General features: G+C 41.0%; 1 protein-coding gene across 1 annotated transcript in view; it reads left to right on the top strand.

Annotated features, from left to right (window-relative positions):
- Window positions 1–963: 963 nt before the first annotated feature.
- The window catches only part of tinagl1 (tubulointerstitial nephritis antigen-like 1), a 24,574-nt gene continuing 10,591 nt past the window's right edge, over window positions 964–14,946 (top strand). Inside the window, exons 1-6 of the mRNA XM_062436629.1 lie at window positions 964–1,092; window positions 4,711–5,021; window positions 7,340–7,406; window positions 11,755–11,847; window positions 11,971–12,085; window positions 14,622–14,748. Of these exons, the coding sequence (XP_062292613.1) occupies window positions 4,718–5,021; window positions 7,340–7,406; window positions 11,755–11,847; window positions 11,971–12,085; window positions 14,622–14,748 (706 nt within the window). The 5' untranslated portion in view covers window positions 964–1,092; window positions 4,711–4,717. The remainder of the gene's footprint in view (window positions 1,093–4,710; window positions 5,022–7,339; window positions 7,407–11,754; window positions 11,848–11,970; window positions 12,086–14,621; window positions 14,749–14,946) is intronic.

The following is a 14,946-nucleotide window of genomic DNA, read 5'->3' as shown; positions in this document are numbered from 1 at the left end:
TTTCAGCAGACTGATTATATACACATGTAATATATAATCCATAGTGACTATTTTAGTGCAATGATATGTCTGTACAGTGGTATAGGGTCTTCTTAAATAACTAAATTGATTTGGGAAATCCATCCCTTTTTTAATTTCCTGAACTGAATTTATTCATGTTGGAAAGGAGGACATATTATGAAATCAGAAGAATCAGATGACAGCTAACATGGATTACACAAAAGAAAACATCCATAATATTTTGTAAATTCAGAGTATTTGACCTCCCTTAAAACCATGCCTGCCAAAACCTAAACTCCAGAGGCTGCTTTGAACGTTTCTAGAAACAGGGAGGTCTTCCATAACTTCCTGGCTCCCTGGGATGAAGTTATGCAATGCATCACCACTAGATGGTAGACAGGAGGTCCATAGGCCTTGCACTCTTCTACAACAGAGGAGACAAGTGGATGTGACCCAGCAGTGTGATCAGACAATGAGAGGCCATAGATAGTTGAGGGGAAATCATTGTTGTCTTTGCTTCTGTTAGTGAAAGTGGCTGTGGAAAGAAAACACAAGAAGAAGCAGTGGAGCGAATATAGATGTGTCTGAGTGCAAAGCATTTCACTTTCTGATTGGACGTACCAGTTCTGATAAGGAAAGGAAAGGCATGAAGAGACAGCCAACCTGTGGGAGTCAGGGTGAGTGTGTATGTGAGAGAGAGCGAGAGAGCGAGAGAGAGAGAGAGAGAGAGAGAGAGAGAGAGAGAGAGAGAGAGAGAGAGAGAGAGAGAGAGAGAGAGAGAGAGAGAGAGAGAGAGAGAGAGAGAGAGAGAGAGAGCAGGAGGCAGTGAAGCCAAGTATATCCAGGGGACAGGGCAGAGAGTGAAGGGGGGGCATTGGGGGGAGTGGTTAGCCTTGCTGGCTGCCTGTATATAGAGAAGACAGAGTGTGACAGAGCAGATCCTGTGAGAGAGAGAGAGGAACAGAGAAAAGGGAGACTGACTTTTTATCTAAATACTCTCTACCTCTGAAGGACTTCCTGAGCAAGGCATCAACAAAACTCTCCAGTTTTCTATCGGATTACAAAAACCTCTGATATATCTCTCCAAACAAGGTAAAGAAACTTTTTGCTTTCTTCGCTTTTACCCTCTCCCTCTCTCCTCTGCCAGACTCCAGGCAGGTGCAGGCTGAACGTCACACTGTGGCATACACTTTTCCTCATGTTACCATTAATATCTTTCTCATTAGTCAAGTCTTAACTGTTATACGACATATTTACTTTCTAGGTGTTGGATGGCAGGACACAATATTCACAACGTTATTAATAGATTTGATAATATGATTGGGAGACTGGTGGGATTTGTTTTTGTTTTTTTTGGAAGAGGTTCCTGAGTCCAGTGAGTGTGTGGCTGCTCCTCTTGTGTACCTCACAATGAGACTGATAGTGCACCAAGACCTAATCCCTTCACTCACCTGTTGTGGTGTAAGCCTCATTAAACACCTGTACAGCATTAAAAAAAGTTCTCTGTTCTCCACTGTCTTGACCTGGTGGGTGTTTTACAAAAATACAGCTGGGCAGATAATAGTCAAAGGCTGTGTGAAAGAGCTTTTTACAAATAGCATACTGAGCCAGGAAGGCTGATTTATCTTGTGGGTGGTGCAGTGATATCTCAAAGTTCAGCTGCACGAAAGAAAAAGTGTGGTCAAAGCATGTCTAAGCAGGGGAAATTAAAGTTTCGGTTGACCCAAATTTTCAAGATTTTTTCACACACCTCTAACCCTAACCCAAACGCATAGATAGTTTGAGATAATTAGTTGATTTCTGGTGCCCACATCATTAAAAAAAAATCACAACATGTTGATCATGCTGTCAGCAGACTAGTATAAAGTAGTTTCATTTGCCCACATTGAGGTCGGTGCATTGTTTAGACTAGCTGGAACACTGTTTCTGGAGAGAGGTGCTGCTGTTTAATTAAATCTCTAAAAACTAGGAAATAATTCAAACATAATTAACTGGATTGCTACATACCACTTTGAAATTTGGGGATAACTGGCTGTTTAATAATGCGTTTGAGTGTGATATAATCAGTCTTACATACTGTAATGCTCTGTTCACTGAGATCAAACCAGTTGAGTTTGTGATCGTGGTCCTGAAGCTGGGATGAAGGTCCAGCTGGAGAGCTGACACTGACTCCTCTGATGCAACCTATGTGATGTGTATATGTACAGTATTTGTGTGTGAGCGTGTGTGTGAGCCACATGCAGAGGGTTCATCTGTCCTGTAGCTGCAATGTGGGATCAGTAGTTTGGCTACAGCTGTCTGGAGCACTGATGGGCCATATGGCAGCTTCGGTGACACTCTGTAAACCTCAGAGACATGACTAAAGAGGTGTATTATGTACTGAAAGGCTACAATGTTTGTTGCTCCGCATTAAATGTGTCTCCTTATCATATGAATCCATATAAATCTGTTAGAAATATTGAGTTTTTAAATGCTAGTTTGGTGAAGAAAATTGGATAATATGCTAAAATGATAATTCTTAACTCACAATATCTGAGAGCTACTGGGAGAATGAGGAGGATTTTTTGCTGTTGGTTACAAATGCTACTTTGTATAGAAAAGCTACTGCTAAAGTATTGTCAGCTGCCAGCATTATGATTAGCACTTTTTTTTTTCACCATGGCAGTTTGACCTGAAGGCCTCAGCAGCTCGTTTGGCAGACTGGTGGGTGTTTAATTGCACTGCTGCTCAGGGTCTGCCACAACAAAACACTTGTGTAAAGGAGGAGACCTAACCATCCCATGCCATATGCTTGTGTGTGTGTATTTGTGTGCGTGCGTGCGTGCTAGTGTAGAGTGTGGTATGTGTGTGTGTGTGTTTCAACTAAAGGCGCAGTCATGCAGAAAACAGCACAGCAAAGATCTTTTCCGGAGCCCCTGCTTTATGTGCAGAGTGTCTATTGTGTTCTGAGATCTGATTGGATAATTAATGATGCTATTTATGTAAGCAGCAGGCCGACCCCTCGCCTTTGTCCGGCCCCTCATAGACCGCACTATTCTGTAACCTGAGACCAATAAACACACACACATACACATGGATGATTATTTGACCTTTGTTAAGCCTGAGAGTGAGAGTTTGGATTATTCACACACCCACCTACATGCACACACACACACACACACACACACACACACACACACACACACACACACACACACACACACACACACACACACACACACACACACACACACACACACACACACACACAAACACACTTTACTTAAATCACTTTTGGGGCATTTACTTATTTACAAAAAATAAGTGTTATACCAAATTGGGACAGCAACTGCCAAGCTGTCCCCAGTCAGCTGGTCAAAGTAATTCATACCGCCCCACACACACATATTAATAATTAATAAAAGCCTGACCATTCAAGGAGTTTCACATGTATAAACACACACTGGAGAGTGCATTGTTCTTCAAACCTGAATCCCTGACACTGTTGCCATGTAGAAATATTCCATATCACAGTGTATCATATCTAAAGTTGAAGATCACGTGCCACATAGGCTCAAAATGTACCTTTAATAGCACTCTGTAAACAATATTTCATGTTGTTGTTTTTTCAAATGACATTCGCATTTTTATCTGTTAGTTTCACACACTTCTCAAAGTGCTGATCGTCCAACATCCTGCCCTTAAATGCTCATTGTGAGATATCAGAGCCTCCAGCACAAGCGTGTTCATATTAGTTTCTGTGACTAACAGGCATTTAAAGTATATGTATAGTTAACCTCCTTCTGACCTTTTACCATGTCCCGACATGGCATTTAGATAAACCTCTTTGTCTCTGGGGTCAGTTATTACTCGATGTGTGTTGTGTCTATTCAGCCAGATAATTTCCTCCAGTGTGACAGATCTTTGACAGCTCATCAGCTTTTACTTTATTTCCGTGACTGTGACCATCCCTAATCTTGGATGATAATGTCCCTCCCTCATTCTAGTAACTGTACTGGCAGGTTCCTCTGAGATAAAATATTTTATTACAAGGTGATCTGCATGAGTAAATATAATACCAGCATTTATGAAAAAAACCCCCAAACAAATAAAATGTGGGACCTACATGTACTTGTGTAGTAGTCTCAGGGAACCAGCTTTTCACCCTGAGACCTGAAATGACCCTATCATGCGTCATCCAGCATTTAAAAAGCAGTGTGTTTCTATTGCTGAACACTTGTTTTCCCACTTTCTTGCTGAGTGTATTTTCATTTTTAGCTGCTGTTTGTCTTGGCTGCTTGAGAGGAAAGTTGGAAAAAAAATAAGCAGACAGTCACCAAAGGATCATGTGAGTTTCTGTTTGGACCATTTACTGGCCAACTCTGTTTAAAGATGTCTTTTGTGTGTGTGTGTGTGTGTGTGTGTGTGTGTGTGTGTGTGTGTGTGTGTGTGTGTGTGTGTGTGTGTGCTACCAAGTGTATATGAGTGTGTACGTAGTCTATGTGAATTTTAGGAAGTGGATGGTGTGTTGGTTCAGTCATACCCCAATTATTCTGCTCACACTGTAGTCTCTTCACCTCTTCTCCTGTGAAGCGAGAAGTATTTCTTCTTTGGAAAGCGAGCAAACATTTTCCATTCCATCATATAACTGTCCATAAGAATAAGGATTATAGATCTATTACCTGATCATAAGCATCTTATATCCTATTCCCTGTCTCCATTCTTTCACAGATTTACCATGAACCTCTTCCTGTTGACTATGGCAACGCTGCTCCTGGTGGTGGGAGAGGGAACTGCAGAAAGAATCCTGTCAAGAAGGACCAAAAGGGAGCTTGCCACTCCACTCCATGTAGGCGGCATCAGGGACCCCTATGGCTCATATTGCCAGAGGAGAGGAGGCTGCTGCCCAGGTAGGGACGACCTGTGCACAGTGCCCTACCTGGACACCATCTGCTACTGTGACCTGTTCTGCAACCGCACTGTCTCTGACTGCTGCCCAGACTTCTGGAGTCAATGTCTCGGCGTGGAGCCACCTTTCATTGGTAAGTTTGTGTGTGCATCGGTGACTTTTACAGGAGTGTGTGTGGGCCTGTCTTGGTTAATTAAGTCAGGCTCAGCTCAGTCAGAGCAGCAGAGAACGCTTCTGACATGACTGACTGAAAATGAATTACTATTACACACGTGCCCTCTTTCAACCTTAAAAGACAGATACATGCTTAAGATAAGGGATTCAAAAATGAATGAGGTGTGGAGGAGGGCTGAAACACTAATCTAATCACACACTAATTTTGAATAGAGTGGTTAAATAAACAATCATACAGCAACTGAATGTGCAAACCGGCCCTTTCTGTGGCTGCTGCTGTGGCTGCTATTATGATGCAGAATTAAGGAGCATGTGCACAGGCTATAGATAACTATCAATCAGTAACCAATCAGGTCCACATTGTGTGTTGTGTTTCTCAGATCAATTATCTCAGAATGGAAGCCTGAAATATGGTACAAGAATAAAATAAAAGACCCTCCCCTGCTCTCCTATAAAATATCACACCAGCCTCCCTTCATGGAAATAAAAAAATTATACCCTCCCCTTTTTCTAACACCCCCCACTAATAATTTTCATACAGTCTCTAAGTGAATAAGCCGGCTTAGCTCATTTTCTCCAACTAGTTGACTATTTTTGGCGTCCCCACACAGCTTTAGTGCCACTCTCTCAGAGCGGAGGTGTAAAATGTGCCAGCGACAGCAGAGACCTACCTGAGAAAAGTGCAGGGAACACTGGGCTTCTTATTAACCCAGACAGAAGGAGGAGGGGTGGATGGTGGGATGAATGGAGGTCAGGAGAAAGAATGTGGGCTATGTAGAGGGAGGGAGAGACAGACAACGGGTGCAGGACAAGAGGTAGTGGGGTCCTTCCAGGTATGTGTTCCCTAGACAACAAGGTAGGGCTCGTGAGGTGGGACTCACATTCACAAGCTAATGCATGCACACACACACACATTGTGTGCTTGTGAATACACGTGTGAAAGCATGCACACACGCATATTTGACCAATCAGTGACACAGCCTGGAGAAAGGCTATGGCACTTCAAAAGAAAGGCGGTGACAGATTTTTACAATAGGCTGTTTCTCTTATCGCTGCCTGACAGTTACAGACTGTTGCAGCGCATAACTCAATAATAAATGCTTTGTTTACTTTAGTTGAACTTAACTCATTGTGTTGTGTAATATGATTTTATATTAATTCTCTCACAGAAAAAAATGTGCATGTTTTATTGTGCTATATAAAATATGTCACAGCCACCCTTTAAATGAAATTACACACAATCAGTTCAACAAGTTTCATCTGGATAAAAAACTTTTCTATCAGTGTGTAACTTGTCACACCCTGCAGATCTGCCATAACTGAGTTGTGATAGACTGTCAGACAGCTGCGAGGCGGGTAGGTGGGTATCTGAGGGCCTCAGTCATAAATCTTGCTATCTACACTGGGCCTCACACCAGAAGACGGGGAAACCTCCTCACACTGTAAATTCTCCGTCAGCTCATGCACTAAATTCCTTAAGAAATTCCAACTGACAACACCTTGCATTGTAAATTACTGTAGGTTTTAGATTCATTGTGAGTCTGTCACAGTGTCAATATAGTTTTCCTAATCTGAAACAAGCAGGGTTCAAGCTTCAAGTGTAATGTGTCATATTCATTCAAAAGGAATGCTCTCAGCTACATTATTTTAGTGGTTTATGGAAATGACGAAGAGGAGTTTACTCCACCACTGCAGCTTAAACAAGTTGATCATTTTTTGGTGCTTAATTATGGATGTAATGTACCGGCTGCTTTCTTGGGCCTCCATTTCACTAGAGATGGCGAAGTGAAGCATAAACTGGTTAAAGCATGACGAGGGCCCAGGAAGCCTGGGAAGGCAGGAAAGAAACTAACGCTGCATTCCTACACTGGATTACTGGAGCTCAGAACTCCTTAGACCTCACATAGTCTGTGTGTACACTCACACACTGTACACACACACACTGTACACACACACACACACACACACACACACACACACACACACACACACACACACACACACACACACACACACACACACACACACACACACACACACACACACACACACACACACACTATGAGAGTTACAATGAACACTTTTTGTTGTGGTTGCAAGTGAGGGAATTTGGCCAGTGTAATTACATTATACTGAGGCCTGTATATGTCATCTACATCCCTGCTTCTCATTTTTGTCTCTCTATTTGAGGCTTTCCTTGAGATTAGTGGCAAGGTTTTTTTGTTTTGCCATATCAAATCCATGTGTACTAAGTTGGCTCTCTTTGTCTCCTCTCAGGCACCTGCGAAAGAAATGGAAACAAGTTCTTTACGGGGCAAACATACAAAGAGAACTGCAATTTATGGTATGTAAACCCCTCATTCTTTCTCCATCGCTCTCTTTCACACTCTTAAGCCTGGGGTTCTCCCCTAAATGTCCCTTTAAGAAGCTTAAAGTTAGCAAAATATTTTTTCAATCACTGTTTGATTGTTTCATCTATGCACTCTGTATCTACTTGTTTACACACTTTACTGAAGCACTTCAGCAAATCAAACATTCAAGCAAAGGATGCTGCATATCTATGCAACAACTTTAATGAAGCAGATGTCTTGTGCATTATATTTCTCAAAAATTCCCACTGACATACAGTACAGTATGTATTCTTAAACATTTTAAATATGGTTAAGTGGGTTTGAGTAGTGATTGTCTGCACAACATATGTTTCTAATATGTTGCCGCCAGTGGATTAGTGGGATAATATTTGCTTTTGAGCAGTATTTTACATTTATCACGTAATCATCATATTTCTATTTACACACACACACACACACACACACACACACACACACACACACACACACACACACACACACACACACACACACACACACACACACACACACACACACACACACACACACACACTATGCCTTCCTCTCCATCTTAGCTCTTTGCCTTTATGACAGTAATGAGATAGGACGGGAACAATAACAATGAAAAAAATATTTTGTGTCCAGTCAGAGCACTGTGGAGATTTAATTATTCTAAAGCATTGTTTGTTACCATCAAATAAAGAACAGCTTGGTAGCCTGGCTCTGTAGCAGGATGGACATCAGTGTCATATCTCAAAATAAATCAGAACAGGCCTCATGCTATTTCTTCAAATCTTTTAATAATGCTGTGTGAGTAACATGGCAAATTTAATCATAATTGAAACAGATTTCCTCTTGAGCTTCGAAGCTGCCCTGATTTTGATAAAATCCCCTCTCCTCTAATGTACAAAACGGAGCCTGGATATTGTAATACAGTGTCTTTTAACTTCATGGCCTTCTTTACCAAGTGAATAAGATGCTGTTGTCATTTTTCTGCATGATACAGACGACATACAAGGGGATGTAGAACAGCTCTAGAAGGAGGAGACAAAGGAAGTCAAATGAGTGAAGACAGGAAGAGGAGGAATTGAATTCCTGACCTGCTCTCTACTGAGGTTTATCACATCTGTGTCATTCCTCAAAGTCCCTGAGTGTGAACGTCCACGCTTGCAGACACGTTAGCAAATGTTGATTTAACATCCATTTGTACATCTGTATTATATTTATTTTAATACAACAAGAACATGCTGTGGCTGTTTGTCATGACATGTCTCACTCAAACCACGCTGACCCCACTGATCTCCCCATCATCTGCTTTAAGCCATCGCAGCTGTTCAACTCAAGTAGCTGCACTCTGTCAATTTGATAGGCCTGAAGTATGACTCTTATCAAGGCAGCTCAATTAGGTCTGACCTAAAGGGGCTGATGGGCGCTTAGATATGTGAGAATGGAAGTCAGCCTGAGTTGATAAATGGCAGAGCTAATGTTTCTTCATCAGGAAAGACTTGTGTAGGTTGCGCAAACACAAGCTACGTAGTAAAAATAGCCTCCGGTCTTCCGGGTCACTAGAAAATAGCATTTATGTGCTAACTCCCCCTTTAACCGCCAAACAAAAGAGTCTTATGCGCATACGCCATCACACATGTGTGGTAAGGCAATACACATGGAGACTTGAAAAATTGCATCACAACTTTAGCTCCATTTATTAATGCAGGGTGGAGAATAATTTTTCCACTTCCTCTCTCTCATTGACAGTGGTTGAGCCCCCGCACACTTTTAGCTGTTCCTCCTACATGTTTTAACTGTCCATTGACCTCAGCAAAAAAAAGGACACCAAATGTGTCAAATATTACAAATACAGCCAATAAATAGCATGTTAATATCAGTGTCAAAATCTTGAAATAAACTTTATGTGCAACTACAGTTTTATTGTAGCTTGTAACTTTTGGGCAGATTGTGTCAGCACTAAGCAGCATAGAAACACAGCACAATGTGAGCATGAAGTATTAAAACAACTCTTATGTTTATTGTTGCGTGCATGTGTGTGTGAAGATGCACTGTGATATGTGGGGCAGTTTTCTGTTGCTGTTAATGGGATCTCCAGCTGAGGCCTTTTCCTCCCTGAGCTGTTGGCATCCTGATACAGTAACGCTTTATCTCTGAATGATCTATAACGTGGCGCCTCCTGCTTGCACCCGCAATCTCACGCAGCCAAAGGGAGGAACTATAGCACCTTTGATTTGGCTGCAGTTCAGCTCTCTTTATGTACCTCATATTGGCCACGAGCCAATACCGTCTTGGGCTTTTTATGTTGCTGTACAGTTTCTCAGACTGTACAGATAACATCATATCTGTACACACACAAACATGGCTCTGTTCCCACTGATCTGTCGGGATCAGTACGTCTCATGTAACTCAGGTGTGTTTGTGTAGATAATGAAAGTGTGTGTGTATGGTCAGAAGTGAAGAGGGTGTCTCCCTTTAATAGGGAGTGTGATGGAGAATGTGAAGTATGGCTGCCCGCTGTCTTTGCAAACACTCACATTTCACTCTCAGTTACACTCTGTCCCCCTGTCTCCCCAAGTCTGTCATTACGCCTAAGTGTGTGTGTGTCCGGTGTATGTCCCATTCATTTACTGTGTGAATTTATTGCCGTTTTTGAAGCCTTGGCACTGCGCCACATGCCTGTGTTACTCCTGAAGCGAGGACGAGGTGAGAGGTCATCGTCTCTGTCCTCTAATCAAAGCCATCCGAGAGTCCTCTGTAGGATGCTGGGCAGACAGTCATTGTGTGTGTAAAGTGTGTGTTTGGGTATGTGCCCCAATATTGTATTTTCACATGTGTATCCGAGACCCAGCAGGGAGGAGTGGAGTTTGAAAAGTGATACATATTCCGTAGATTTCAGCGTGACAAAAGGGGAATTTGGTCCGTTCATCATTGTGTGTGATGATCTTCCTGGGCATGTTCCCCTCTCTGTAAACATAATGTACAGTAGACTGAGTGGGTGGCAGACCATACATGCCTGCCTCATTATAATATTCCCAAAACAGCTGCTGGCATTGCGGCTGACTGTAATACTTAATTGACTTTTTTAATTTATTTAATCAGGTAATCTTATTGAGATCAAGATTTTTTTTCAACAATTTACAGTCAAATGACCAAGAAACCATGAAAACATTGATAAGATCTCCAAATAGGGATGAAATAATTCAGCTTGAGGCTTGTTTGGAATTAATTTAAAAGGTACATAACATTTGTATTCAGTACTGCTAAATTGGTAGGCTTGTTGACATGAAGATTAACTAGTATTATCTAGCATTTAGATGATTTCCTGGAGGTAATTTTTAATCTTAAACAGTAGAGTCTTGAATGAATATTGTGAGTTGATTATCCCCCTCTTGTCAATAACAAAGTCCATACAACTTTTTGATATGGAAAGCAATGATGAGCGTAAATTTGTGATGACTGATTTACACGCTCATGTACTGGGTTTAAAATGAATGATGACAGTGTAAAATGTCTCTGTAGTTAAGTACAAACATAAAGGTTCACCCTTCAAGTAAAAGTGTATCCTGGCTTTTTAAATGTAGTATTATTGTAGTCATCAGTTTTGGAGTTTTCTATGGAATTCATGGAATTATATGAGATGAAATGTTCTGAAGACTATCAGTTTCCGCAAGTTCATGGGACTTTGGTGACACTAAGGAACAACAAAATGTCAATCAACTACCTTAAGTATCTTAAGTATTAAGTATCAGTGGTGAGTGAGCTGAAATCAAGGTGTATAATTACTTATTAGTGACAGTCTGTGATTTGTTTGCTGTCTGTCTGGCTACACACACACACACACACACACACACACACACACACACACACACACACACACACACACACACACACACACACACACACACACACACACACACACATACACACGCACACACGCACGCACAGTCCTTCACAATGAGTCATTAAAAAGTACACAGAGCATAGAATGCATATTCCCAAAGTCACCATTAATATCATGCTTTCTTATCTCATCTGCCATCTGCTCGACTTCTTTAGTCGTTCTTCTTTTCTTTTGACTAAAAAAGGATTTGCATTCTGCAGCCTTAAAAGGCTCATGTTCCCTTTAACTTCTCCCCCTCGTTCTGTGTTTTCCCCTTATTTTCCAGCTTCTGACGTTTCTCCTCTCTTTTAATTTCTTATTCGGGAATTCCACTGAGTCCTGGCATATTTGCTTTCTTCTGAGATTTCACTGACATTAATATAGAAATAAGTCACAGCTACAACAGATATGCTGTGTTGAAATTTGTTAATATCTGTTTTTCACCTCTGTAGCACATGTGGGGTCACAGGACGCTGGGAGTGTGAGCAGCATGCCTGTCTGATGGAGCCTGACATTATCCATGCTGTCAACAGAGGAAACTATGGGTAAAAGACATAAAAATGTACAAATGAACATGCCTTTGATGGTCTACAATTAGATCTTTCCTACTCATGGTTACAATCATGTCTTCTTTCTTCTTTTTCTCTCCATCTGTTTTGCACTGTCAGGTGGAAAGCAGCTAACTACAGTCAGCTCTACGGCATGACTCTGGACGAGGGTATCCGCTACCGCCTGGGAACTCAGAGACCCTCCAGGACTATTATGAACATGAATGAGATCCAGGTACAAAACAGTCCTCTCACAGTCCACAAACACCATTAAAAACAAAGAGAAATCATTTGTACTTAGAGAATACTTAGTGGCTTGGTAGGGTGGTCAAGTTACTGAACACACAAATAACACAAGTATAAACCAGTGTAGGTGAGTGCCCTTGAGCAAGTCACAGAATCTTTGCCAGTTCTAGTGTTGCTGTTTTGTACCTAACCTCTGAACCCTGACTTTGTTTTAAAAAGGGGTTATTAAGAGAGGAGAAATCTTCCTAAGGGACTGGTAGAGTTTCACATTACAAACTGTGGTTTTCCCCTTAGAATTCCAATTAAGTAGCTTCAAAGTTAGAAAAACATGCCAAGAATGTCACTTACATCTTTCTCATTATATCTCCAACATTTCACTGAAGCTTTATAATACTTCTGGCCCAAGATATCATGATTATTATTATTATTTTTTAGTTATAGTGTTACGTTAAATGTAAATAGTCCATATTCCTTGTGCATAATTCTGCACAAAGTTCCCCAAAATTCAGGCTGACATAAACTAAAGTTCTTCTGTATTTAAACAGTGTTTGTAATGATGGACCCAACAGTGAGGCAATAAAAAAACTGTTTACACATTTTTAATACATTGAATGAAATCACTTCCTTTTTACTGGGTATGGTAGGCTGAAAATAGATTTTTTTTAGTGTTTAGAAAAGTGAATAGTAAGCTGTAATGATAACACAGACCAGCTAATTTCCGAAATGCAATAAATTCAACCTAAAAGTAGTTTTTTTCATTTGGTCAAGCAAGGATTTAATCAATCATTTAAATCCATTTTTGAGCAATGAAGGTCAATGTCTTATTATTGAATTCAACTTTTCAGCTAATTACATAACTACACAATAAAAAAGATTTTTTAAACGATCAATTTAGAGCCCCCATGCTGTATGTGCTGTAAATCAGTCAGTGTGAGTGTGTGACATATGTAGGGTGGGGTTTTGAGTGAGAGGGGGTGTTGGTGGAGGGATGCAGGAAGTGTTATCAGCAGGTGAGAATGTGGATAAAAAATGTAAGTTGCTACAGTTGTTATTATGCCTTTTCATGTGACATTTTGTTGGAACTTGCGATTTTGCGATGTTGCGATATGCAGGTTTAACAGCTACTACAACAAGGAAGTGCTGATCAAAAAGTTTTTTACCTACTTATGGTGGCCTGTTAGCATTCGATGGTGTCTCCATCTGGAACCTCAGCCCACTCTGAGCCGCTCAGCCTTTGTTTACATTTTACACACACAGATTACATTAGACTGAACCCAAAGCTCAGACAGAGAAGAAAGAGGGGATGGTGGCTGCCTGGAGAATAAAGAGCAACCTCCTCCTCAGTCTGCACCCCTCCTCCGCCCTCTATCCTTCGCTTCATCCATTCACAACCCCCTACCACATAACTTTTCCCCAGCATTCCACGACTTCTTCCGCTAAAAAACTTCACAACACCCCCTCCTTCTTCTTCCGTCGTCTGCGTGTCCATACCTGTGCCAGGAACTAGATCAGAGCCCATTCATAAATCTCTCTCCATCTCTCTTTTCCTGTCTGTCTGCAGACTCTCGTGCAAAGGATGGGAAATTCATGAATGAATTTATTACACATACACAAAAATAATCACGTTATCCTTGCAGCCATTTCCCCTTATCACGCCTCTTGGTAAGGTGTCTTTCTGTTTGGACTTTTACCTTCCATAACAATATATCTAACCAGCAGCACATTCCCTCGTTATGTATCAGGTAGTCTTTGCTCTGAATACGTCACTATTAATCCAAAGAATGCAGCACAGGCAGCCAGGCATTTTGTGAGAGAGAGGGGAAGTCAGGTGTACGGAAGTGTGTGCTCCATTATCACACATAACAGAGAATTTAAGGGCACATCCAACCTCGAGAGGAGACTAATAAATTGAGCATGTTAAGTATGTGGGAAGTACCTATGGGTGAAGGTGCACTATGAGAAAAATATTTGTACTGTAGGCGTATCCCTGTAATAAAGATTTATTATCAACATTGATAGTCTACATAAATGCCTCCCTAAAGAATGAAAGTTCACCGAGTCCAAATTATGCATTCGATTTAAGACTGATATAACTAAATGGCCTCATAGTTTCATGGAGTGGACCAGGATCAAAGCTTTCCATCTATTTCACAGCCTAAGAGATTGACACTAGGCCAAATGGTACTAATCGTCTGTGAATAAGACCCTTCTACTGGAGGGTTGATTAGCAGACTTATGTAATCTGCCCATCTACAAGTATTTAAATTGCAGCTGTTAGTTTGTTTTGATGTGTGCAAACAATACGCTGCACCACCTGATACTAAATTTACACACATCTCACTATGCTGCTTTATGTTGCCTCTCTTTTACTCTAAATCCTTGTTTTCACTTGTGATGATTGTTATCGAGAAAATTAACATTTTCTCAATTAGATTGTTATATGGTCTTCTTGACTGGGATTTTACACTGAAGCAGGACTGTATAAACTGTCTCCTTAACTCTTTCTTCATTTGTCCTTCTGTCAGATGAACATGGATCCTCTGACAGACCGTCTGCCGCTCTATTTCAACTCCTTAGAGAAATGGCCTGGGAAGATTCATGAACCACTTGACCAGGGAAACTGTGCAGCATCCTGGGCTTTCTCAACTGCATGTAGGTTCTCAATTGAATAACCTGAGCATATGTAGGAAAATGTACTATGTGTGCTAACATTATATAGGACAGAAAAAACACCTCTTTGATGCTATGCTGGCAGGTTTTGTAGTCGTGCAATATTTTTTAGTTTTTCCATGCAGATATTTGTTAACCAGCAACTGAAAAGAATTTATGTATGTGTGTGTGTGTCTCATG

Source organism: Scomber scombrus, chromosome 16 (assembly GCF_963691925.1).
Source record: "Scomber scombrus chromosome 16, fScoSco1.1, whole genome shotgun sequence".
Lineage (NCBI taxonomy): Eukaryota > Metazoa > Chordata > Actinopteri > Scombriformes > Scombridae > Scomber > Scomber scombrus.
Note: the sequence above shows the minus strand (reverse complement) of the source record. Positions and strands in the feature narration are given on the sequence as shown.